Consider the following 26,126-nt stretch of genomic DNA (forward strand, 5'->3'; position numbering starts at 1 on the left):
CAAGCCAATTTACACACCAATCACACCCACTTTTTTCTATAATGCAGTGAGTCATTTTAGAATGTTCTCCCTCTTGGGCATGTCTAGTATTCAGGAAGCTGCTATTAATAATCACATAACCGAAGATTTTATGATAAATTGTGTTTATTCAATAGGGAGTGCTAAGCATTAGCATGAGCCTGAATAACAGGACATAGAAGTCATTTCCATGGCGTGTCAAAATGTGATAGTGGCGAAAGTGGTGCTATTCCAGCCAACGTTAGCCCGGTTCGCGTCAATAAAGTGGATGTAAACCCTGAAAAAGAAAAACACAGCATTAATCTAACACATGAAATCAATAAAGAAGATGAAGCCGGCACCGTCTTATCTATTTCTTCTGCTCTTTTATTGTATTTCAATCATAAACACAACGTTTCAAGGCTGCACGCCTCTTTATCAAGCTGAATTGGAAGTCACATGAAATCAATGTCTCCCAGCTGAATGGGAATATACACTGTGTACAAGTTTGCAAACTCACATGTTAGGTCAGTTTTAATATCCGAGCCACAAAATATCATTGAGGTTTTGAGGCCACATAGGTTCCCCTTTATCCAGGATCACATAAAATGTGTACGTATATTGTGTGCTCCTTGGAAAAGGAGAACTTGAATGGTCCCAAAATATAAAATTGGGTATTGTAGCATGTATTCAGTAGTCTGGACCCGAGTAGGATCATCCACCAGGCAAGCTAGGCAGGTGCTTGGGGCCTACTGGGTGTGAAGGGGCCCAACTGCCACCTTCTTTGACCTCTTTTTACTTCAGCTTGTCAAAAGGACCACAAGGGGGCCCTAAACCTACTACCTTGTCTAGAGCCCATTACATCTTAGCCACTTGTAGTGGCTAGTACCTATGCCCCTGCAAAACACCACTACAGCTCACAGGGATGTAGATACTCGTCTGTTCCCGCCGTGCACTCCTGCTTGCACCTGCGCACGTTCTCAGCAACGATCATTAGAGGGGAGATGAGTTAATGTGAACGCAGTTCCCATTCATTAATCTAAGTCCCGTGTCAATGATCGCTGCATCAATGAGATGCCTGCAGTCATTGTAATTACAAAAGTATCACATCCGCGCATTACATCCTATTAGCCTACAAATAGTAGGCTTAGAAAAATAATGGAGTGAGGACATCTTGTGGCCAGATAGTAAAATTACCCCTACATACATTTTTTTTTCAATAAAAAGACCTATACATACATTTAAAATTTACACCTGCATGCAGCAGAACAGATGTTTCTGACATTATTGCCAGATATGACAAGATTAGCTGCATGCTTGTTTCAGGTGTGTGATTCAAACACTACCGCATCCAAATAGACCAGCAGGGCTGCCAGGCAACTGGTATTGTTTAAAAGGAAACAAATATGCTAGCCTTCATATCACACTCACCTTGGGTTCGCTTTAATGACGTAGGGCCATAACAGCTGCTTCCTATTCCAATACTGAGTACAAAATGACACATTTTAGGGCTAGTTCACAGTGCTCAGTTGCATTGCAGAACAATTCTGCATCGGTGGCATAATTAATCTTAATAGGGCCCCCCCTGCAAAAGTGATAGCATAGGGCCCCCTTAGTCCCTGAACCCTATGCTGGTCATGTTATCGTCAGCCAGCGAATGGCAGCAGAAAGTGTTTTGCTAGTAGTAGCATCTGGAAGCAGGAAAAAATTACACGCGCTCCCGCTATTGATAAGGCCATGTTCTGCATGTCACCTCACTGCCCATACAATTCTATGGGCCTGTAAAAGAGAACTGCATTGTAACTGATTGCGTTATTCTAACTCGCTGCATGCAGACTTTGTTCAGTCTCCATTGCAGTGAACACTCATTATAACATGTGCGTTATGCAACTGACCACTGTGAGCCCAGTCTAACACAATAGCTGATTTAGCGTCATTCCACACTCACAACACCATTGCAACACCATGGTGCTAAAAAGTCGCACCGCACACTAGACTAGACTGTAAATGTGCAAGTTGTCCAGTAAACACACAGCATACTATGCATTACTCTGACAGGACCGCACTGCACCCTAAATGAACATACCATAGAAATATTATTGCATTGTGTAAGGATGCGATGATATTGTCTGTTGCCATGGAACACAATGGGTTTAGTGTTAAAGGACTCTTTAGCTGTGAAACATGATATTACTCACAAGAACTTGCTTAATGGGTGCACACTGAATGGATAAAGGGCAGTTCCTTGTTCTGCATGACTCTGACACCGTAATGCTTGAGCAAGAAACGTCAGACCTTCACAAACATTGTTAGCCCGTGCTGCAGCAATGTGACCGACTGTGAAATGCAGCAATTTTTCAGACGTGATCTGATTTTCACAGTGACAGGACAGTGTACAAAGCATGGTACTATGGATGCTTTATGTGTGACCTCCTCAGGGATGCAACCTCTGAGTTATATTCACCTCATAAGTACGAGCATAAGGAACATGATAGTAACAATAATAGTAGCTTAGTGTTTAGTGCTGGTCTTGCCTTGCAGTACTCGCATTTACAATACTACTAGGTGATGGCCCGGCGTTGCCCAGGTATGTATTTGGCTGGTGTTGGCTCTACCCACATTTTCTAACTCTAAAGGTAGCCATACACCGGTCGATTTGCCATCAGATTCGACCAACAGATAGATCCCTCTCTGATCGAATCTGATCAGAGAGGATTCATATGGCTGCCTTCACTGCAAACAGATTGTGAATCTATTTCAGCAGGGCCGGGCCGAGGCAGAGGCTGGAGAGGCTCCAGCCTCAGGGCGCAGTGTAGGAGGGGGCGCACTATTCATTCAGCTGTCATCCCTAATTGGGTTTTAAGCAGAAAGAAATAAGAAAAGGGGATACATAGCAGTGACTGCAAGTCAGATAACTAGATATTAAGGTGTTGGGGAGGTTGTGGGCCCTGTGGCACCTCTTAGTCTAATAGCAATTAGTGTGTGACGGCTGGGGTGAGAGGGATGGAGGGGCGCATTTTGGTGTCTCAGCCTTGGGTGCTGGAGGACCTTGTCCCGCCTCTGTATTTCAGCATGAAACCGATCACAATCTGTGGAGCTGCCGCCTGCCCGCCAGCTATACATTACCTTAACTGGCCGGCGCGACTCCCCTGGTCTCCGCTGTCTTCTTCTCCGTGCTGGTCTCCGGTCCGGCTGGCTTGCTTCACTGAACTTCCTGTCCAGGGGAAGTTTAAACAGTAGAGGGCGCTCTACTGTTTAAACTTCCTGCCGGGACAGGAAGTTCAGTGAAGCTGCAGCCCTGGAGCCTGGAGAGGAGAACAAGACAGCGGAGACCGGGGAGTCGCCCCGGCTGGAACAGGTAACGTATCTCCGCTGTATTGCGTCGGTTGTCGGGCATTCGAACGCTGCTATCGACGCACTCCCGACCCGCCGGCGATAGAGAAAAATCTTCTGCACAGGCGTATCGACGGGAACGATTGATTTCGGACGGAAATCGATCGTTCTGTCAGCGTTTGCGCGACGATTTCACAGCATTACAGTGATCGAATCTGCTGTATATCGACGTTAAAATCGTTAGGTGTATAGGCCCCTTAACCCTAACACACAATTACTCAATTACTCAATGACCTACTTTGTGACCTTTGTGGTTTTTGGCATCAATAATTTGGATTGAAATGAAACAAATCTGATTGGCTGTAGCTCCACCCCCTTTTCTGAATTTGAACCCCAGTCACCCAATGACCAACTGTAACAGGTTTGAGGCTTGTGCCATTAACAGTGCAAGAATGGCAGCAATTAAATATTCCCCTTGAAAATCAAAAGGTGAATTTTGATTGGCTGTTGTAAGCTCCACCCACTTTTCTAAATATTAATCCCAGCCACCCAGTAACCACTTGTGCAAAGTTTGAGAACCCTGCCATTAACAGTGTGAGAATGGCTGCAGTTTACATTTTCCCAGGGAAATTTGTATTTTTCTCCGCCCCCTTTTTGGTTATGGGGATAAAATGTATCCTATATGTTATTCCAGGTAATGTACTATGTGTGCCAAATTTCATTCAAATCAATTCAGCCATTGCTGCATGATTGAGTAACAAACATCCAAACTTTCGCATGTATAGTATTAGTAAGATACTGTAGAAACACTATACAAATGCTGGAACTGAATTGAACTACAGACATTATACAGAAGAGTCCCGGTTATCCAGGACTCAACTAACCAGCAGTCTCAACCAACCAGCACAAATCGCTGGCAGTACTCAGTGGTGAAGGCAGGGGTGTAACTAGAGTAGGGTTGCCAGGTGTCCGGTTTTAGACCGGACAGTCCGTTTTTTGGCCGCTGTGTCCTGTCCAAAAAGGCATGTTAAACCGGACAATTATGATGTCCGGTTTTATGCCTTTTGCCCATGCCCGTTTCTAGCCCCAGCAGCCAGGGAGGGAGCGCTGTATACAACATACCTCCCTGGCTCCAAGCGCTGCTCTCTCGCCACCGGTCTTCTCCTCTCTGCATACACGCTTATACACACGCTGCTTCCTGTTTAGCCGGAAGCAGCGTATGTATACGCGTGTAGGCAGATGGGAGAAGACCGGCGACGAGAGAGCAGCGCTTGGAGCCAGGGAGGTATGTTGTATACAGCGCTCCCTCCCTGGCTGCTGCTGCTCACTATACATCTGAGGGGGGAGCACGGAGGGCGGCCCGGGAGAGGGAGGGAGAGGTCGGGTTGCCCTCCCCGCGGCTCCGGCTCCCCCCTCCATTATGGGGGACAGCTACCTATCTAACCTATCCTGGGGGCACCTACCTAATCTAACCTATGCTGGGGGCAGCTACCTATCTAACCTATCCTGGGGGGCACCTACCTAATCTAACCTACGCTGGGGGGCAGCTACCTATCTAACCTATCCTGGGGGGCACCTACCTAATCTAACCTACGCTGGGGGGCAGCTACCTATCTAACCTATCCTGGGGGGCACCTACCTAATCTAACCTACGCTGGGGGGCAGCTACCTATCTAACCTATCCTGGGGGGCATCTACCTAATCTAACCTACGCTGGGGGGCACCTACCTAATCTAACCTACACTGGGGGGCAGCTACCTATCTAACTTACACTGGGGGGCAGCTACCTATCTAACCTATACTGGGGGGCACCTACCTAATCTAACCTATGCGGGGGGGCAGCTACCTATCTAACCTATACTGGGGGGCACATGTCTAATCTAGCCTATACTGGAAGGGGGGGCAGCTACCTAATCTAACCTATACTGGGGGGCACCTACCTATCTAACGTATACTGAGGGGCACCTACCTATCTAACCTATACTGGGGTGCAGCTACCTATCTAACCTATACTGGGGGGGGGCATCTATTTATCTAACCTATACTGGGGGCACTTATCTAACCTGTATTGGGGGCACCTACCTACCTAGCTAGCCTATACAGGTGACAACTATACTGGCTACCTATATTGGAGACACCTACCTAAATGACCTATACTGGGGGCACCTACCTATCTAACCTATGCTGGGGGCAACTATTGCATTATTTGCATAGTTTTCCAGTTTTGTAATAGTTTTCTGCTCTGTCTCTTATTATGTGCATTTACTGGTGAAAAGCGGTCTCTTATGTGCATTTACTGGTGAAAAGTGGTCTCTTATGTGCATGTACTGGTGAGGACAGTTAGTGACATGGCTATGTACTCTGTAATGTGCTGCAGAAGATGTCAGTGCGATATAAATACTGTAAAAAACATTTTTTAAAAAGCCCATTGCTTAGCCCCACTCTACATAAAAGTGCGCTTCTGACTCCGCCCCTAACTCCACCCCCTGTCCGGTTTTCTCCATCAGCCGACCTGGCAACCCTAAACTAGAGGGAAGCAGCCCCTATCACTGCGGGGGGCTGAGCTGTAAGGGGGCCTATTAATTTACTCCCTCTGCTAAAAGGGTCCATCCTTCAGATCAGTTGCTGTTGTGGCCACACTTGTAATGGTTGAGAAGATCATGATGTCCGCACTTGTTTTATGACCATTGCATGATGGGCCCCCAGGCTGTGAGGGTCACCAGCAGCAGGCAAGGGAAAGGGTGTACACATTGGGGCCCTGTCAAAGTTTAGCTGGGGAGACCCATGATTTGTAGTTACGCCCCTGGGTGAGGGCCAACTTCCTAGACTGTTTGTGGGCTTTGCTGTGCTCTCTGTGTGCTGCTTGCGCAAAACAATATTACATCATTGCATCGCATGGCAATGGTCAATATCATCACAAAGCAATGCAATGGTATTCCTATGGGGATTTTACATAAAGTGCTCTGACGGAGCAAGAGACCTCATGCTGTGCCTTAACCGGGTAATGCGTACGTTTACAGTGGCAGTGAAGCATACTTCCATTGTACTGTATGCTTCACTGCAAAGTGGCACTATATGTCTAATGTGCAATGCGACTTTTCAGCAGTGTTGCCTTGTGATGGTAGCGCGATGCAACATGCACAGTGTGAAAGGACCCCTACACTTCAGGAGTGTGGCCACCTCATTGGGCTTCAAGTTGACTGCCTCATTTGCATAGCTAATGTACTGGTTTATTAATCCTTGTAATGAAAAGAAAAATTAGAAAGGGAACCTAGGCAAGTTTTATGTAGCCTAAGTACTTAGTAGTGGCTGGATAGTGGCCGGTTAAGGGTTCACATCTCGGCTCTTCCTATTCTATAAGCCAGTTCCCATTCAGTAAGGAGGCCTTGGGCAAGACTCCCTAACCCTGCTAGTGCCTACTGAGCCCACCCCTAGTGGCTGCAGCTCTCAAGTGCTTTGAGTCCAACAGGAGAAAAGAGAATTACAGATATTGAAATAATTATTACTATACTAGCTGATTGCCCGGGTATGTATTTGGCTGGTGTTGGCTCCGCCCACTTTTCTAACCCTAACATACAATTACTCAATGGCCTAGTTTGTGAGCTTTGCAGTGTTTGGCATCAATAATTTGCATTGAAATGAAACAAATCTGATTGGCTGTGGCTCCACCCTCTTTTCTGAATTTGAACCCCAGTCACCCAATGACCAACTGTACCAGGTTTTAAGCTTGTGTCCTTAAAGGGAACCTTAACTGAACGGGGGGTATAGAGTTTTACTTACCTGGGGCTATTACCAGCCCCCTGCAGCAGTCCTGTGCCCTCGGCGCCGCTCTGGAATCCTCTGGTCCCCCGCTGTCACTTAGTTTTGTTTTTGACGACTCACCAGTCGCCGGCCGCCATGCGTATTATTGGACGCATTCACCAATGCAATTAGCGCTATTGCGGACCGCAACGCGTACAAAAATACGCGTTGCCGCATATCTACGCGTGCGGAATGCGGCAACGCATATTTTTGTACGCGTTGCGGGGCTGGTAATTGAACCCCAGTCAACCAATGACCAATTGTAGCAGGTTTGAGGCATCTGTTATTAACAGAGCAAAAATGGAAGCAATATAAATATTCCCCTTGAAAATCAACAGGTGAATTTTGAATGGCTATTATAGGCTCCACCCACTTCCCATAATATTAATCTCAGTCACCCAGTGACTATCTGGGCAAAGTTTGAGAACCCTGTCATTAACAGTGTAAGAGTGGCTGCAGTTTATATTTTCCTAGTGAAATTTGGTTTTGGCTCCGCCCACTTTTTGTAACCTTGACACACAGTCACTCAATGACCAAGTTTGTGAGCTTTGAGGTCCTTGGCATCAATAATTTGTAATTTACCAGTGAGATTAAACAAATCTGATTGGTTGTTTGTAGCTCCACCCCTTTTCTGAATTTGAACCCCAGTGACCCAATGACCAACTGTACCAGGTTTGAGGCTTGTGCCATTACCAGTGCACGAATGGCAGCAATTTAAATATTCCCCTTGAAAATCAACAGGTGAATTTTGATTTTCTTTAGGCTCCACCCACTTTTCTGAACATTAATCCCAGTCACCCAGTGACCAAGTTTTAAGCTTTTGGGTTTCTGCCATCAAAACTGTGTGAATGGAAGCAGTTTATCCAGTAAAGTAATCTGATTGGCTGTTTGTGGCTCCACCCCTTTAGTGGATTTGAACCCCAGCCACTTCATGACCGACTGTAGCCGGTTTGAGGCCTCTGCTATTATTAGTGTAAGAGTGGCAGCAGTTTCAATATTTCCCTTGAAAATCAATAGGTGAATTTTGATTGGCTGTTGTAGGTTCCACCCACTTTCCTGAATATTAATCCCAGTCATCCATTGACTAACTGTGTCACGTTTGAGAACCCTGCCAATAACAGAATGGCTGAAATCAATCTAACAAATCTGATTGGTTGTTTGTGGCTCCACCCCCTTTAGTGAATTTGGACCCCAGTCCCCTATCAGGTAAGAGGCCTCTGCCATTAACAGTGTAAGAATGGTTGCAATGTAAATATTCCCCTTGAAAATCAATAGGTGAAATGTGAATGGCTGTTGTTGGCTCCACCTACATTTCTGAATATTAATCCCAGTCACCCAGTGGCCCACTGTGTCAAGTTTGGGAACCCTGCCATTAACAGTGTAAGAATGGCTGCAGATTATATTTTCCCCTGGAAAAAATGTAGTTGTTGGCTCTGCCCACTTTTTTTAACCTTGACATAGTCACTCGATTACCAAGTTTATGAGCTTTCAGGTTCCTGGCATCAAAATGTGTGAATGGAAGCAGTTTATGCAGCAAATAAATCTGATTGGCTGTTTGTTGCTCCGCCCATGTAGTGAATTTGAACCCCAGTGACCTAATGATCGAGTGTAGCAGGTTTCAGGCCTCTGGCATTAACAGTGTAAGAATGGCAGCAGTTTAAATAATCCCCTTTAAAATCAATAGGTGAATTTTGATTGGAGGCTGTAGTCGCCACTCACTGAATATTAGTCCCAGTCGCCCAGGGACCAAGTGTGGCATATTTAAAACCCCTGTGATTTTCAGTCTTAGAATGGCTGCAGTTTACATTTTCCCATTTAAAATGAATGGCTGAAATTTGATTGGCTGTTTTATGTTCCGCCCACTTTTCATGGATATGTAAACTCAGTCACTAAGTGACCAACTGTGCCAAGTGTGGGGACTCTGGCTTGATTACTGTGAGAATGGCAGCCTTTTACCTTTTTTCCATTGACTTAAATAGGTGAAATCTGATTTGCTGTTTGTAGCTCCGCCCAGTTGTGCAGGGGGGCCGCGAGACCCCCAGAACATATCATCCCAGGTAGTGAGGGATCTGTATACCAAGTTTCGTTCAAATCGGTCAAGGTGTTTTCGAGTGACTGACACACACACACACACACACACACACACACACACACACACGCACACGCACGCACACGCACACACACACGCAAAAGTATTCGGCACCCTTGAAGTTTTCCACATTTTGTCATATTACTGCCACAAACATGAATCAATTTTATTGGAATTCCACATGAAAGACAAACACAAAGTGGTGTACACATGAGAAGTGGAACGAAAATCATACGTGATTCCACATTTTTTTTTTTACAAATAAATAATTGCAAAGTGGTGTGTGCATAATTATTCGGCCCCCTTTGATCTGAGTGCAGTCAGTTGCCTATAGACATTGCCTGATGAGTGCTAATGACTAAATAGAGTGCACCTGTGTGTAATCTAATGTCAGTACAAATACAGCTCCTCTGTGAGGGCCTCAGAGGTTGTCTAAGAGAATATTGGGAGCAACAACACCATGAAGTCCAAAGAACACACAAGACAGATCAGCGATCAAGTTATTGAGAAATTTAAAGCAGGCTTAGGCTACAAAAAGATTTCCAAAGCCTTGAACATCCCACGGAGCACTGTTCAAGCGATCATTCAAAAATGGAAGGAGTATGGCACAACTGTAAACCTACCAAGACAAGGCCATCCACCTAAACTCAAAGGCCGAACAAGGAGAGCGCTGATCAGAAATGCAGTGAAGAGGCCCATGGTGACTCTGGACAAGCTGCAGAGATCTACAGCTCAGGTGGGAGACTCTGTCCATGGGACAACTATTAGTCATGCACTGTACAAAGTTGGCCTTTATGGAAGAGTGGAAAGAAGAAAGGCATTGTTAACATAAAGCATAAGAAGTTCCGTTTGCAGTTTGCCGCAAGCCATGTGGGGGACACAGCAAACATGTGGAAGAAGGTGCTCTGGTCAGATGAGACCAAAATGGAACTTTTTGGCCAAAATGCAAAACGCTATGTGTGGCAGAAAACTAACCCTGCACATCACTCTGAACACACCATCCCCACTGTCAAATATGGTGGTGGCAGCATCATGCTTGGGGGGTACATCTCTTCAGAAGGGACAGGGAAGCTGGTCAGAGTTGATGGGAAGATGGATGGAGCCAAATACAGGGCAAACTTGGAAGAAAACCTCTTGGAGACTGCAAAAGACTTGAGACTGGGGCTGAGGTTCACCTTAAAGCAGGACAACGACCCTAAACATAAAGCCAGGACAACAATGGAATGGTTTAAAACAAAACATATCAAACTCACCCCTATTAAGCGAACGACAGTCTGTACACACGCGCGATTTAGCGGGCGAACGACGGAACGTTCAAACGACCCGTCGTTTGCGGAAATCCGACGTGTGTATGGGCCTTTAGAATGGCCCAGTCAAAGTCCAGATCTAAATCCAATCGAGAATCTGTGGCAAGAAAACTGCTGTTCACAAATGCTGTCCATCTAATCTGACTGAGCTGGAGCTGTTTTGCAAAGAAGAATGGGCAAGGATTTCAGTCTCTAGATGTGCAAAGCTGGTAGAGACATACCCTAAAAGACTGGCAGCTGTAATTGCAGCAAAAGGTGGTTCTACAAAGGATTGACTCAGGAGGCCGAATAATTACGCACACCCCACTTTGCAGTTATTTGTAAAAAATGTTTGGAATGATGTATGAGTTTCGATCCACTTCTCACGTGTACACCACTTTGTACTGGTCTTTCACATGGAATTCCAATAAAATTGATGCAAGTTTGTGGCAGCAATGTGACAAAATGTGGAAAACTTCAAGGGGGCTGAATACTTTTGCAACCCACTGTACATACATCCGATTTTATATATAGAGATATACCCTTGTTTATTTCATCATGGGACATATTCTCAAAGCTGCGGTGAGCAGAATGACTTGCATAAAGTCTTACACAAGAAGACTAGAGGTAGAGAATAATAGTTTGCAAATAATGTATTGCATTCTGCTCTACTCATCTGGCTTGATTCACTAAACTGTGCTAACTCATAGCACAGCCTCGCTAGCGTGGCCGTGCTATGAGTTAGCACGGTTTAGTGAATCAAGCCCATCATGTGGTAAGACTTTACGCACATTATTCTGTGTGCTGAATGCAGATTAGGGAATCCATGTCACATCAGTTCAGGAATGCTTCAGGTATACTTCTTATGCCTTCTTTTTTTAAATTGATCCTTACTATTGCATTAGGCCACATTCATAGTGCTGCATTGGGGAGTGGCATAGCGGTTGCACTGTAACGCAGCTTACAGCAATGTAAAGCACTATCTAGGCGGCTGCAGATTAATGTTGTGTGGCATCCCAATTTAGTGCATGCAGTGTGTTACCATGGAACATGCATGTTAAAGTGGACCTGAACTCTGGCACAGGACATAAGGAAAACAGATAGAAATGTACCCGGTGTGGTTTTAGAGAGAAGAGCCTGTCGAACTCCCACTCATCTTCAAGTAATCACAAGTGTAATTTGATCTCTCAGCTGTGTCAGCATATAATTTTGGCAGTCCTCACAGACACAACTAATATGTAAACACAGGATGTTAATCCTTTGTCTGCTTCCATGAAAGGAGGAAGTAGACAAACTGCAAATTTATTGCAAGAGTTCTGCAAGCTGTAACAAAGTTTATAATGCTTTTGCTTATCTTTTAAAGCAGAGAGGAAGTTCTAAGTTCAGGTACATTTTAACAGTCTGCTTTAACAGTGACGGTGAAGCATACTTTTCATTGCATACTTTTCATTGACTTTGTGCTTCACTGTGTGTGACGCAACACGCAGATAACGTGTGAGGCAACATTCCTGTGCTGTGGTGTTGCCTTTCTGATGTTACAGGGAACACAATGCAATGCCCTCTGTGAACATAGCCTAACCAAAAATGAATCATTTTTAATGAAAAAAATGTAAACCTGAAGAAAATTAACAAAATGATAGAATAAATAAAAATCACTAAACATTCCTTTTAGGCCCTTTTTCCATGAGCAGTTGATAGGCAGTGAAAAGCCTCTCAAACTCTCACAACTACTTGCTGCTGCCTGGTAACTGCCCACTGCTGCCTTGTAACTGCTCACTGCTGCCTGGTAACTGCCCACTGCTGCTGCTCACTGCTGACTGGTAACTGCCCACTGCTACCTGGTAACTGCCCACTGCTGCCTGGTAACCACCCACTGCTGCCTGGTAACTGATTGCGGAGCACACAGATCAGATTGTGCTGAACTCGCAATCATGTAAAAACATTCATGAAGAACATAATTATTCTCGATCATAAAAGAATAGACAATAACTAGTAATGACTTGCCTTTCGGGATTTATGTGCAGCTCTTTGCTTAGAATTTCACAAATAAGCTTGGAGTATTTTTCATTCTGAGACTTGGCAATGGTTTGCAGAGTACACACAGCACACGGGTCACTCGTCCCTCCGAATGTCAGCTGCTGCTCAGCATGAATCATGATAGCAAAATGCTACAGAGACGGGGAACAAGAATATGAAGGATAACATATACATGAGTATTGTAGCTCTCATTTTTATGGACAATGCTTAAAGAGAACCTGTACTGAGTAAAATTATTTAAAATAAACACGTGAGGTAACTTCAAATGAACATTACATAGTTATCTTCCCATCAGTTCCTCTCAGAAGCTCGCCATTTTCTTCTTCCCTTCCAGTTCTGACAACATTTTGTCAGAACTGAAATATATCAGTTGCTGTCAGTTATATATCAGCAGCTGTCAGTTACAGCTGAGAGGAGAACTGATGTGTCCATGTTTCCCTATGGCTCAAGTGGGCGATGTTACAGTTAACAGTGTGCTGACCAGAAAGCTGTTATGGGGTAACAGCCATTTTCAAAATGGAGGACGGAGAATTCCATTGATCACAGTGGACAAACAGGACACAGGAGAGGAGAAAGAGACTGAGGAGTAGACTACACCGGAGGTAAGTATGACTTGTGTATGCTTATTTTGACTTTTAATTTTCAGTTCAGGTTTTCTTTAATACCGGGCTGTCTGCAGAGTATCTGTGCTGCGTGGGCTCTCCAGCCCGCAGCACAGATCGTCATTACAGCAGGGCGTTCAGACTTCCCCCCTTTTTTCCCCACTAGGGGGATGACCTGCTGGGGAGGTCTGATCGCCGCTGCTCCGTGTGGCCAAGCGGGGGGGCTCCTCAAAGCCCCCCTCCGCAGCGATATTGCGCGCTCCCTTCCCTTACCTCCTTCTCTCTTCCCCTATGAGCTGCGCAGGACGGATATCCTTCCTGCGCTGGATAGGATAGGCTTCAGCCTATCAAATGACGGCGATCCCCGGCCAATCAGCAGCGCCGTATTGATGTAAACAGCAGGGATTTCTTCCCCGTGTGCTTACATTATGCATGCGAGCCACGATCGGCGGCTCGCACACTGTTCACGGAGACAGTCTCCGTGAACTGGCACGGAAAGGCCGCTCGCACGAGCGGCCTCTTCCATGCAAAACCCCAAACGACCAGCCGCCGCCTATCGGCTTTAGCTGGTCGTTAAGTGGTTAAAGTGAACCCGAGGTGAGAAAGACATGGAGGCTGATCTATATGTCCTTAACTTGTAATATTCACACTGTCTGTCCTTGTATTGTTTTTTGTTTGTGTTTGTTAAGCAACTGCCAAGACAAATTCCTTGTAGGTGCAAACTTACTTGGCGAAAATAAATTGATTCTGATTCTGATTCTGATTCTGATTCTGAGTTGCCTGGCTATCTTGCTGATCCTCTGTCTCGAATACTATTAGCCATAACCCTGAACAAGCATGCAGCATATCAGGTGTTTCTGACATTATTGTCAGATCAGACATGATTAGCTGCATGCTTGTTTGTGGTGTGATTCAGACACTACTGCAGCCAAATTGATCAGCAGGGCTGCCAGGAAGCTAAGATTGTTTAAAAGGAAATAAATATGGCAGCCTCCATATCACTCTCACCTCAGATTCAATTTAAATTAATTATTGGCATGCCCAAATTCCTATAGATAAAAGCTAAACTTATAAACAAGTTTAAGTTTTATAAACAGTTTATTAGGGGAAAAAGAAATCAAATTTATTGTAAAATCTAAGATAAATTGTGTCTATTCTCACCAATGTCAGTTAGGGAACTTGTACAATAAGACCATGCAAAGATGTTTTGAGGCACTGTGAGGGCCCATTCATAGTAGATCGTTTTGCTGGCGATTTCGGCAAAACGCTTAAAAGCGCTAGTACAAAGTTACCCTATGGGACCGTTCTCACTTGGGCGATTTTCGTTAATTGCCAGTGATTAACGCAAATCACCAAATGCAAACGTGTAGCCTGCACCATTTTCAGGCGATTTCCTGGCGATCGCCTTTCAGTGCTATAGAAACGCTAAACGCGATCACGGAAAAATCGCTGCAGTGTCCAGTGATTTTTCCGCGTTAAACTGCGGAAAAATCACGCCCGCAAAACGCCTGCTTTTCCACGGACTGCTGTGCTGTGTGCTCAGCAAGCAGTTACCAGGCAGCAGTGAGCAGTTGTGAGAGTTTGAGAGGCATTTCACTGCCTATCAACAGTCTGTGGAAAAGAGGCCTAATACTGTGTTGATCAAAGTCTATTACCAGTCATGCCTCATCAGTTGTGATCCCATGCATCAGAGTCTATTACCAGTTCACACCTCATCAGTTGTGATCCCATGCATGAAGGTCTATTACCAGTTCACACCTCATCAGCTGTGATCCCATGCATGAGTCTATTACCAGTTCACACCTCATCAGTTGTGACTCATGCATCAGAGTCTATTACCAGTTCACACCTCATCAGCTGTGACCCCATGCATCAAGGTCTATTACCAGTTCACACCTCATCAGTTGTGATCCCATGCATCAAGGTCTATTACCAGTCCACACCTCATCAGTTGTGACCCCATGCATCAAGGTCTATTACCAGTCCACACCTCATCAGTTGTGACCCCATGCATCAAGGTCTGTTACCAGTTCACAACACATCAGCTGTGATCCCATGCATCAGAGTCTATTACCAGTTCACATCTCATCAGCTGTGACCCCATGCATCAAGGTCTATTACCTGTTCACACCTCATCAGTTGTGACCCCATGCATCAGAATCTATTACCAGTTCACACCTCATCAGTTGTGACCCCATGCATCAGAGTCTATTACCAGTTCACACCTCATCAGTTGTGACCCCATGCATCAGAGTCTATTACCAGTTCACACCTCATCAGTTGTGACCCAATGCATCAAGGTCTATTACCAGTTCACACCTCATCAGTTGTGACCCCATGCATCAGAGTCTATTACCAGTTCACATCTCATCAGTTGTGACCCCATGCATAAGAGTCTATTACCAGTTTACACCTCATCAGTTGTGATCCCATGCATCATAGTATTACCAGTTCACACCTCATCAGCTGTGATCCCATGCATGAGTCTATTACCAGTTCACACCTCATCAGTTGTGACTCATGCATCAAGGTCTATTACCAGTTCACACCTCATCAGTTGTGATCCCATGCATCAAGGTCTATTACCAGTCCACACCTCATCAGTCGTGATCCCATGCATCAAGGTCTATTACCACTCACACCTCATCAGTTGTGACCCCATGCATCAGAGTCTATTACCAGTTCACATCTCATCAGTTGTGACCCCATGCATAAGAGTCTATTACCAGTTTACACCTCATCAGTTGTGATCCCATGCATCATAGTATTACCAGTTCACACCTCATCAGCTGTGATCCCATGCATGAGTCTATTACCAGTTCACACCTAATCAGTTGTGACCCCATGCATCAAGGTCTATTACCAGTTCACACTTCATCAGTCGTGATCCCATGCATCAAGGTCTATTACCACTCACACCTCATCAGCTGTGACCCCATGCATCAGAGTCTATTACCAGTTCACACCTCATCAGCTGTGACCCCATGCATAAGAGTGTATTACCAGTCCACACCTCATCAGCTGTGATCCCATGCATCAGAGTCAATTACCAGTTCACACCTCATCAGCTGTGATCCCATGCATCAGAGTCTATTACCAGTTCACACCTCATCAGCTGTGATCCCATGCATCAGAGTCTATTACCAGTTCACACCTCATCAGCTGTGACCCCATGCATCAGAGTCTATTACCAGTTCACACCTCATCAGTTGTGATCCCATGCATCAGCGTCTATTACCAGTTCACATCTCATCAGCTGTGACCCCATGCATCAGAGTCTATTACCAGTTCACACCTCATCAGTTGTGATCCCATGCATCAAGGTATATTACCAGTTCACACCTCATCAGCTGTGACCCCATGCATCAGAGTCTATTACCAGTTCACATCTCATCAGCTGTGACCCCATGCATCAGAGTCTATTACCAGTTCACACCTCATCAGCTGTGACCCCATGCATCAGAGTCTATTACCAGTTCACATCTCATCAGCTGTGACCCCATGCATCAGAATCTATTACCAGTTCACACCTCATCAGCTGTGACCCCATGCATCAGAGTGTATTACCAGTTCACACCTCATCAGCTGTGACCCCATGCATCAGAGTGTATTACCAGTTCACACCTCATCAGTTGTGACCCCATGCATCAGAGTCTATTACCAGTTCACACCTCATCAGCTGTGACCCCATGCATCAGAGTGTATTACCAGTTCACACCTCATCAGCTGTGATCCCATGCATCAAGGTCTATTAGCAGTTCACACTTCATCAGCTGTACATGCATCAGAGTCTATTACCAGTTCACCTCATCTAAGATGGCGCCGTGAGCAGGCGCCTCGGTCACATCGGCTCCCGGCATTGCACAGATTAGGGTAGTTTAGTGTATATTAGTGTATATGTAGATAGTTAGTCTAGTGCAGTCTATGTTTTTTATGTTTAGTTTACATTGTAGCTATAGCTCACAGTATTCAGTGCCAGTATAGCGGAGGGTGTTAGAGCGGAGGACAGCGCAACGGACCTGGGCTTTCCGCTCCGACTCTCCATCATCACCTGCATCCGGGATTCACTCTGCCTGCCACCGCCGGCCCCTCGCTTCAGCTTCCGAGGGCCTCTGCATCACTGCGCCTGGCTCCCACGTGGCTCCTTCGGCCCGCTCAGCTCCTGCACATCCGCAGCACTCCTCCGGAACCACTTTGCCTTCCACCGCTGTCTCCTCCGGGGCCCTCGCTCCAGCAGTCCTCCAGCCGCTCAGCTTCCTTCTGCCCCAGGAGGGCCTCTGCATCCCTGTGCCTGGCTCCTCCGGCCCAGTCAGCTCTCTGCGGCCACCGCGGACTCCTCCAGGGCCCTCGCTCCCGCAGCCCTCCAGCCGCTCAGATTCCTTCTTGCCGCTTGGGGGTCTCTGCGTCTGGGGTCCACGTGGTCCCTCCGGCCTGCATCAGCTCAGCTCCCGCACATCTGTGTGTGGTCCCTAGTGTTGGGCGAACAGTGTTCGCCACTGTTCGGGTTCTGCAGAACATCACCCTGTTCGGGTGATGTTCGCGTTCGGCCGAACACCTGGTGGTGTTCGGCCAAACTGTTCGGGTTCGCCCGAACGGCTCATTGCCTGGCCGAACAGGGCCCCTGTTCGGCACGAACAGGGCCCTGTTCGCCCGAATACTGGCCCCCTATGGGGTCGCAGGCATAAGGGGGGAGCATGCCCCGATCGCGGGGGGGGTCGGAAATTCCCCCCACCCCCTCCGCTAGCGCTCCCCCCTCTGCCCGCTTCCCCATTCAAAAGTTAGGAAGTGAAACTGTACCTGTGCGGCCGGTAGTGGGTGACTGGCAGTGGGCGGCACTATGGAGAGACTGAGGAGGAGGAGGAGTCCGGAGAGTGACGCGTTGAGGGAGGCCGGGCAGTGGGCGGATCAGCAGTAGTACCGTACTACTGCTGATCCGCCCACTGCCCGGCCTCCCTCAACGCGTCACTCTCCGGACTCCTCCTCCTCCTCAGTCTCTCCATAGTGCCGCACACTGCCAGTCACCCACTACCGGCCGCACAGGTACAGTTTCACTTCCTAACTTTTGAATGGGGAAGCGGGCAGAGGGGGGAGCGCTAGCGGAGGGGGTGGGGGGAATTTCCGACCCCCCCCGCGATCGGGGCATGCTCCCCCCTTATGCCTGCGACCCCATAGGGCCCCCAAAAGCGGGATGTTCGGGGAGTTCGGGGTTCGGCCCGAACATGCCGAACATTGCGGCCATGTTCGGCGAACTTTCCCGAACCCGAACATCCAGGTGTTCGCCCAACACTAGTGGTCCCCAACGGCTCCTCCAGCCTGCTGTGGGCTTTGCTCCATCTCCTCAGCCGGCTCATCTGGGACGGGATCCCTGTGCAGCACCGACCCTCTCTGCGACCAGCCCAGCGTGGCTCCATCCATCCACTATACTGCTCAGTCGCGGCCTCTTGGACTGCAAGGTCAGCCACCTGGTATCTCTGGGCCTGCTCCACATCAGCTTGCTGAACACCGACCCCTGAACAACGCCACACGGTGAGCATCATAACTTTATATACCTCCTCCTTGTGCCAGCTCACTCATGCTGCTATGGACGCGTGCTTATGGCTGCTTTATCCTGCTTACTGCCTGTGCTGCTCATTGATTGATTTGCTTCTCTGCTATGGACTGTGCTGTGTATGGACTGTGTGCTATCCTGCTCTGCTCAGAGACTGCTGCTCATCGACTGTGCTGCTCACCGCTTGCTCTTGCTCTGCTCAGCGACTGTGCTGCTCAGGGACTGTCCAGCTCTGCTCAGGGACTGTGCTGCATACGAGCTGCGTACGGTCTGGGCGCTGCGCGACCGGTGTCATACCCCTTGCTGACCACTCCCTGCTCCTCTGCTCTGCTTAGGGACTGTGCTGCTCAGAGACTGTTCTGCACTGTGCAGGAACGGGGATGCCTACGTACCGCGCACGGTCTGGGCGCTGCGCGTCCGTCCATACCCCTTGTTGACCACTCCACTCCATGGCAACCCGGTACTCTGTCCCCTTGTCCAGGGAGGCGATACTGGAATGGGAACTCATATCCCAGTGCGACCCATCATCAGGACCTCCACTGTGGGACCTAGTCTGTGCCCACTTTGAACAGCTGACTGGCGGTGCCAATGCCCTTCCAAGGAAAATTCGACACAGGGGGAGAAGAGGGGGAGCACGGGTGAGACTCAAAAGGAAAGGTCTTCGATCTCCTATCCCGGCCATCCTCCTGGTGAACATATGCTCCCTTCCAAACAAAGTGGATGAACTACTCCTACTGCTTGACAGCAAACCCTCCATCGCCAAAAACACTCCAGTCCTCTGCTTCACTGAAACCTGGTTGAACGACAATGTACCGGACAACTCACTCCACGTGCCAGACTATGACCTCTTCCGTGTGGGCCGCGATCAGTCCCTTTCAGGAAAAAAGAGGGGAGGCGGCATATGCTTCTACATAAACTCCGCTTGGTGCACTAGCACAGTAACTCTGAGCAAGATCTGCACACCAGACGTGGAGCTCCTAGCCATAAACTGCAGGCCACAGTATGCACCCAGGGAATTCTCCTCATTTGCCCTCTTCGGAGTCTACATCTCCCCAGATGCAAACACCGCCAGTGCCCTTCAAACACTGAGCGACACCATCTCCCGGTGGGAAACTGCACTCCCGGAAGCCCTCTTCATTGTCCTGGGAGACTTTAATAACGCAAATCTGCGACAGGAGCTGCGCCGGTATAAGCAGCACATCACGTGCCCCACCAGGAATCATAACACGCTAGACCATTGCTACACTGTCCTAAAGAACGCTTACAAAGCTGCTCAGGGCGCTGCCCTAGGGAACTCTGACCACAACCTTATCCACCTGATCCCTTCCTACAGAAGGCTCCTCGAGTCCTCGAAGCCTACCACCAGGACTGTCAGAAAATGGTCGGAGGAGGCAAAGCTTGAGCTACAGGCATGTTTCGACTGCACCAACTGGTCGGCCCTGGAGGCACCAACCCTGGAGGAGTGGACAGATAATGTCACCTCCTATGAGGAATCGTGCATCCCAACCAAATCCTTCAAGGTCTTCCCAAACAACAAACCTTGGTTCAACAGTAAACTACGCCGCCTGCGGAAACTCAAGGAGGAGGCGCACAAGTCCGGCACCCCAGAAGAGTTCAGGGCAGCAAAGAACTCCCTAAACCGAGAAATAAGGGCTTCAAAAAGGGCCTACTCCGACAAACTGGGTCTTAGTCTCCAGTCCAACAATCCACGGGAGGTGTGGAAAGGCTTTAGGGCAGTGACGAACTTCAAAGCACCTGCACATCACGCGACCGCCAGCACCCAACTGGCGGCGGAGCTCAACGAGTTCTACTGCAGATTCAAGCACCAACTCGGGCAGTACAGCTCCCCCACACCTATACCAAAGGAGGCTCCATCCGTCCCAATCCCACCGTTGGGTCACGATCCCCCTGCACCAGTCGTCATTCAGGAAGCGGACGTACGGAGTCTGCTTCGAAGGACTAATCCCAGGAAGGCCTCTGGTCCAGACGGGGTGTCATCGGCCTGTCTGAGATCCTGTGCAGACCAACTAGCCCCCGCCCTGACACCCATCTTCAACAGGTCCCTAGCAGAAGGAAAGGTACCATCCTGCCTCAAAAGATCTTTGATTATTCCAGTTCCTAAAAAGCCAGGGAATACAGATCTCAACAACTTCAGGCCTGTAGCCCTTACTCCTGTCATTGCGAAGATCTTCAAACGCGTCGTTCTCACCCTCCTGAAGCGCTCCACCGACACCCTCCTTGACCCACACCAATTCGCGTATAGGGCAAACAGATCTGTGGAGGATGCCATAAATGTCAGTTTGGCTTACATCACAGAGCACCTCGACAAACCGGACTCTTACGCCAGGATCCTGTTCCTGGATTTTAGCTCCGCTTTCAATACCATCTGCCCGGTCATCCTGCTCGACAATCTCAGGCAGCTAGGGGTAGATCCCATTCTGCGTGCATGGGTCAGGGACTTCCTCTCCAACAGAACACAGCGAGTTAAGCTTGGCAACTGCTTCTCCCACGAAAGAACCACCAATGTAGGCGCTCCGCATGGGTGCGTGCTGTCTCCTCTACTCTTTTCTCTGTATAAGAACAACAGCACCACATCTGCGGACTCTGTGAAGGTCATTAAATTCGCAGATGACACAACTATCATAGGCCTTATTGACAACAAAGGGGAGCACACCTACCGAAGCGAGATCGAGTGGATTAGCAGCTGGTGCAAGGAGAACAAGCTCGTTCTCAATGCAATAAAAACTGTGGAGCTCACTATAGACTTCAGGAAGCACCCCCCTGTGCTTTCCCCTGTCCTCATCGATGATACTGCGGTTTCCAGTGTGTCCGATGTACAATTCCTTGGCACAACCATAACCAAGAACGTTAGGTGGGAGCAAAACACTTCCAAGATACAGAAGAAGGCCCAGCAGAGGCTTTTCTTCTTGCGTCAACTAAAGAAATTCGGCATGCCGCGCAAACTGTTGACCAGCTTCTATACCGCTACCACAGAATCCATACTCTGTTCCTCTGTCATAGTATGGTACACAGGAGCATCCGCCAAGGACAAGCACAAACTTCAAAGGGTAATTGACACTGCAGAGAAAATCATAGGATCACCCTTGCCTCCACTAGACCTACTCCACATGGCGAGACTTGGGTCGAGGGCTTCCAAGATCTCTGGCGACCCCTCCCACCCGGGGAATCGCCACTTCGAGCTCATGCCAACAGGCCGACGTTACAGGACCATCTACGCCAGAACCACCAGGCGCAGGAACACATTCTTCCCTCAAGCTGTTCCCCACCTGAACTTTATCACCTAGCCAGCACCCCGATCTCCGAACTCTCTTCACTCTGGGCAGTACTGGCCCACACCCTAGCTGCTAGTGCTCCCATGAGTGTGCCAGAGCTCCCATAAATGTTCACCAGTATCTGCATGTTGCTATACCTGTCTCATTGTAATTCCTGTTCTTGTTCTGTCTGTCATGTAAAGATGCCATGTGTACCACAACCAATTCCGGGTACGACAACTGCCGTACTTGGCGAATAAACTTGATTCTGATTCACACCTCATCAGTTGTGACCCCATGCATAAGAGTCTATTACCAGTTCACACCTCATCAGCTGTGATCCCATGCATCAGAGTCTATTACCAGTTCACACCTCATCAGTTGTGACCCCATGCATCAAGGTCTATTACCAGTCCACACCTCATAAGTTGTAATCCCATGCATCAAGGTCTATTACCAGTCCACACCTCATCAGTTGTGATCCCATGCATCAAGGTCTATTACCAGTTCACACCTCATCAGTCGTGATCCCATGCATAAGAGTCTATTACCAGTTCACACCTAATCAATTGTGACCCCATGCATCAAGGTCTATTACCAGTTCACACCTCATCAGTCGTGATCCCATGCATCAAGGTCTGTTACCAGTTCACAACACATCAGCTGTGATCCCATGCATCAGAGTCTATTACCAGCTCACAACACATCAGCTGTGACCCCATGCATCAAGGTCTATTACCAGTTCACACCTCATCAGTTGTGATCCCATGCATCAGAGTCTGTTACCAGTTCACATCTCATCATTTGTGACCCCATGCATCAGAGTCTATTACCAGTTCACACCTCATCGGTTGTGATCCCATGCATCAATGTCTATTACCAGTTCACACCTCATCAGTTGTGATCCAATGCATCAAGGTCTATTACCAGTTCACACCTCATCAGCTGTGACCCCATGCATCAAGGTCTATTACCAGTTCACACCTCATCAGCTGTGACCCCATGCATCAAGGTCTATTACCAGTCACACCTCATCAGTTGTGATCCCATGCATCAAGGTCTATTACCAGTTCACATCTCATCAGTTGTGACCCCATGCATCAAGGTCCATTACCAGTTCACACCTCATCAGTTGTGACTGCATGCATAAGAGTCTATTACCAGTCCACACCTCATCAGCTGTGATCCCATGCATCAAGGTCTATTACCAGTTCACACCTCATCAGTTGTGACCCCATGCATCAGAGTCTATTACCAGTTCACACCTCATCAGTTGTGATCCAATGCATCAAGGTCTATTACCAGTTCACACCTCATCAGTTGGGATCCCATGCATCAGAGTCTATTACCAGTTCACACCTCATCAGTTGTGACCCCATACATCAAGGTCTATTACCAGTCCACACCTCATCAGTTGTGATCCCATGCATCAAGGTCTATTACCAGTTCACACCTCATCAGCTGTGACACCATGCATCAGAGTCTATTACCAGTTCACACCTCATCAGTTGTGACCCCATGCATCAGAGTCTATTACCAGTTCACACCTCATCAGCTGTGACCCCATGCATCAGAGTCAATTACCAGTTCACACCTCATCAGCTCTGATCCCATGCATCAGAGTCTATTACCAGTTCACAACACATCAGCTGTGATCCCATGCATCAGAGTCTATTACCAGTTCACACCTCATCAGTTGTTACCCCATGCATCAGAGTCTATTACCAGTTCACACCTCATCAGTTGTTATCCAACGCATCAAGGTCTATTACCAGTCCACACCTCATCAGTTGTGACCCCATGCATCAGAGTCTATTACCAGTTCACACCTCATCAGTTGTGACCCCATGCATCAAGGTCTATTACCAGTTCACACCTCATCAGTTGTGATCCCATGCATCAAGGTCTATTACCAGTTCACACCTCATCAGTTGTGATCCCATGCATCAGAGTCTATTACCAGTTCACACCTCATCAGTTGTGACCCCATGCATCAAGGTCTATTACCAGTTCACACCTCATCAGTTGTGATCCCATGCATCAAGGTCTATTACCAGTTCACACCTCATCAGTTGTGATCCCATGCATCAAGGTCTATTACCAGTTCACACCTCATCAGTTGTTACCCCATGCATCAAGGTCTATTACCAGTTCACACCTCATCAGCTGTGACCCCATGCATCAGAGTCTATTACCAGTTCACACCTCATCAGTTGTGACCCCATGCATCAGAGTCTATTACCAGTTCACACCTCATCAGCTGTGATCCCTTGCATCAAGGTCTATTACCAGTTCACACCTCATCAGCTGTGATCCCATGCATAAGCCTCTATTACCAGTTCACACATCATCATCTGTGATCCCATGCATCAAGGTCTATTAGCAGTTCACACTTCATCAGCTGTACATGCATCAGAGTCTATTACCAGTTCACACCACACCAGTTGTGACCCCATGCAACAAGGTCTATTACCTGTTCACACCTCATCAGTTGTGATCCCATGCATCAAGGTTTGTTACCAGTTCACACCTCATCATAATAGGTACTTTCCCAGTCTGTTGTGTTACATCCCTGTTGTCACAAGGAAAGCAAGGCAACTCCCGCTGTGAACTTAGACTGAAGGTGCACATTGGTCAGCTGCTTTGCATGTAAATGTTGTTTTGGATTGAGTTATGTGTATGTTATAACATAATGCAAAGTGTGAAACGAGATAAATGTGCATGTACAGAACAAAACATTAATAACCAGTCTGTTGCGATATATATATATATATATATATATATATATATTTATATTTATTTTGCTGTCTGAAAGAGTTAATTTTCAGGCATTGAAGTGACAACTTCTGACCTTTCGGTACCTTGTCGGGAATATAGTGAACATCCCTGATAATCAAATTACAGCCATAAAAGTTTTCCCGGCAGGGATGGTTGTAGTCAGCCAACTTCGCTACGCTGGAACTACGCGTAGTTTTACGCAATTACGCTTCGCCAAACTACGGCTTCAAAATAAAATATTTGCTTCGCATGCATTTCATAGATTACGCGTTAAAATACGCAATTACGCGTAGTGCGTAGCATAGTACATGCGGACGCTTATGCCACTATGCATAAAAATGTACGCATGAATTCCTATGCAAACTGCTTGTACCAGTAACTCTTCTATGCATACATTCCCCTTTCCAAAGCGTAATTTTGTATACATACAATCGTACGCGGAAAAATAGACGCACATAACGCATTCGTAGTTTACTTCGCAATACACATGAGAACTACACGTAGGGGCGTAAACGGTACTTCGCTACGCGTAAAATCGTACGCGTAGTTTTGAGACGTCACCTACGAACTACGATGCGTAGATGCGAACTACGAAGCGAAAATTCGCACTGGCGTAGTTTCTGCTCATCCCTGTTTCCCGGCAGAATACAACTCCTGAGGGCAGGGGAGAGATAGAAAAAGGTCAATAGTTTTTTTTATTTAAATCTGGGACACTTAACAGTCTGCCATTGAGCAGAGACTATAAAATGTTAAATCTACTTTGTAAATGTTTAAATATAAAATAAAACCATGGAATATCTATAATACTATATAAGAAATAGATGGAAATAGAAAATAAAGAGAAAGAAGAGCAATTTAAGAAACAGCCTAACTTACCTTAGCTGGTACATCCAGGGCCTTTTCAAGCAGCTGGTACAAATCAAACACTAGGGTTTGAGGAACATCACTCTGGCATACATTGGTATACAAGGTGAATATGGGCATGATGAGGTCAGCAAGGAACAGCAGGCAGTCGATACAAGTACTAAGCTTTGGCAGAAGCCGTGGTAGTAGCTGAATTTTGAAGACCACTGCAAAACGTCTCTTCCTCACACCAAACGTTTGCTAATAAAGTAAATGTACACTTAGTACTTTACCCAATACAGTACTGTAAAGACACGCTCTGTTCGTTTGCAGAGTCCTTTTGCTTCAGGCAGTCACATGACTTTTCTCAGTGACACGGGGAGTAAAGCAAATTTGTTTCATGGCATAGACTGTGAAATTATACAGAATGGAAATTATCTTCGTAAAATTTTGATTCGATACATAGGCTGTCAGCAGATGTTGTCCACACTGAGGTCACAATAATCTGTTCCACTGATATACTTACAAAAAACAGCAGAT

At 47.1% G+C, this 26,126-nt stretch overlaps 1 protein-coding gene across 2 annotated transcripts; it reads right to left on the bottom strand.

Moving 5' to 3' along the window:
* Positions 1 to 126: 126 nt before the first annotated feature.
* LOC137522496 (macrophage migration inhibitory factor-like) lies at positions 127 to 25,899 on the bottom strand. Of its 2 annotated transcripts, none has more exons than XM_068242570.1 (3): positions 25,620 to 25,899; positions 12,511 to 12,674; positions 127 to 295 (listed from the first exon to the last, which is right to left on the bottom strand). In XM_068242570.1, the coding sequence occupies exons 1-3, from the start codon at positions 25,725 to 25,727 to the stop codon at positions 217 to 219; spliced, it is 351 nt and encodes a 116-aa protein (XP_068098671.1). In that variant the 5' UTR covers positions 25,728 to 25,899; the 3' UTR covers positions 127 to 216. The 2 variants fall into 2 exon arrangements, with proteins under 2 accessions (XP_068098671.1, XP_068098679.1); XM_068242578.1 differs by lacking the exon at positions 25,620 to 25,899 and adding an exon at positions 24,439 to 24,490.
* Between the last annotated feature and the right edge of the window lie 227 nt (positions 25,900 to 26,126).

This window comes from Hyperolius riggenbachi, chromosome 1 (assembly GCF_040937935.1).
Source record: "Hyperolius riggenbachi isolate aHypRig1 chromosome 1, aHypRig1.pri, whole genome shotgun sequence".
Lineage (NCBI taxonomy): Eukaryota > Metazoa > Chordata > Amphibia > Anura > Hyperoliidae > Hyperolius > Hyperolius riggenbachi.

What these genes read in the sequence shown, in the direction of transcription:
- LOC137522496 (XM_068242570.1), bottom strand. Translation starts at nt 25,727, where the DNA reads ATGCCCATATTCACCTTGTATACCAATGTATGCCAGAGTGATGTTCCT. An exon ending in CCCTGGATGTACCAGCTAAG is followed by an intron (nt 12,675 to 25,619) that starts GTAAGTTAGGCT and finishes CCGTCTCTGTAG; the next exon opens with CATTTTGCTATCATGATTCA. An exon ending in CTGCACATAAATCCCGAAAG is followed by an intron (nt 296 to 12,510) that starts GCAAGTCATTAC and finishes TTTCTTTTTCAG; the next exon opens with GGTTTACATCCACTTTATTG.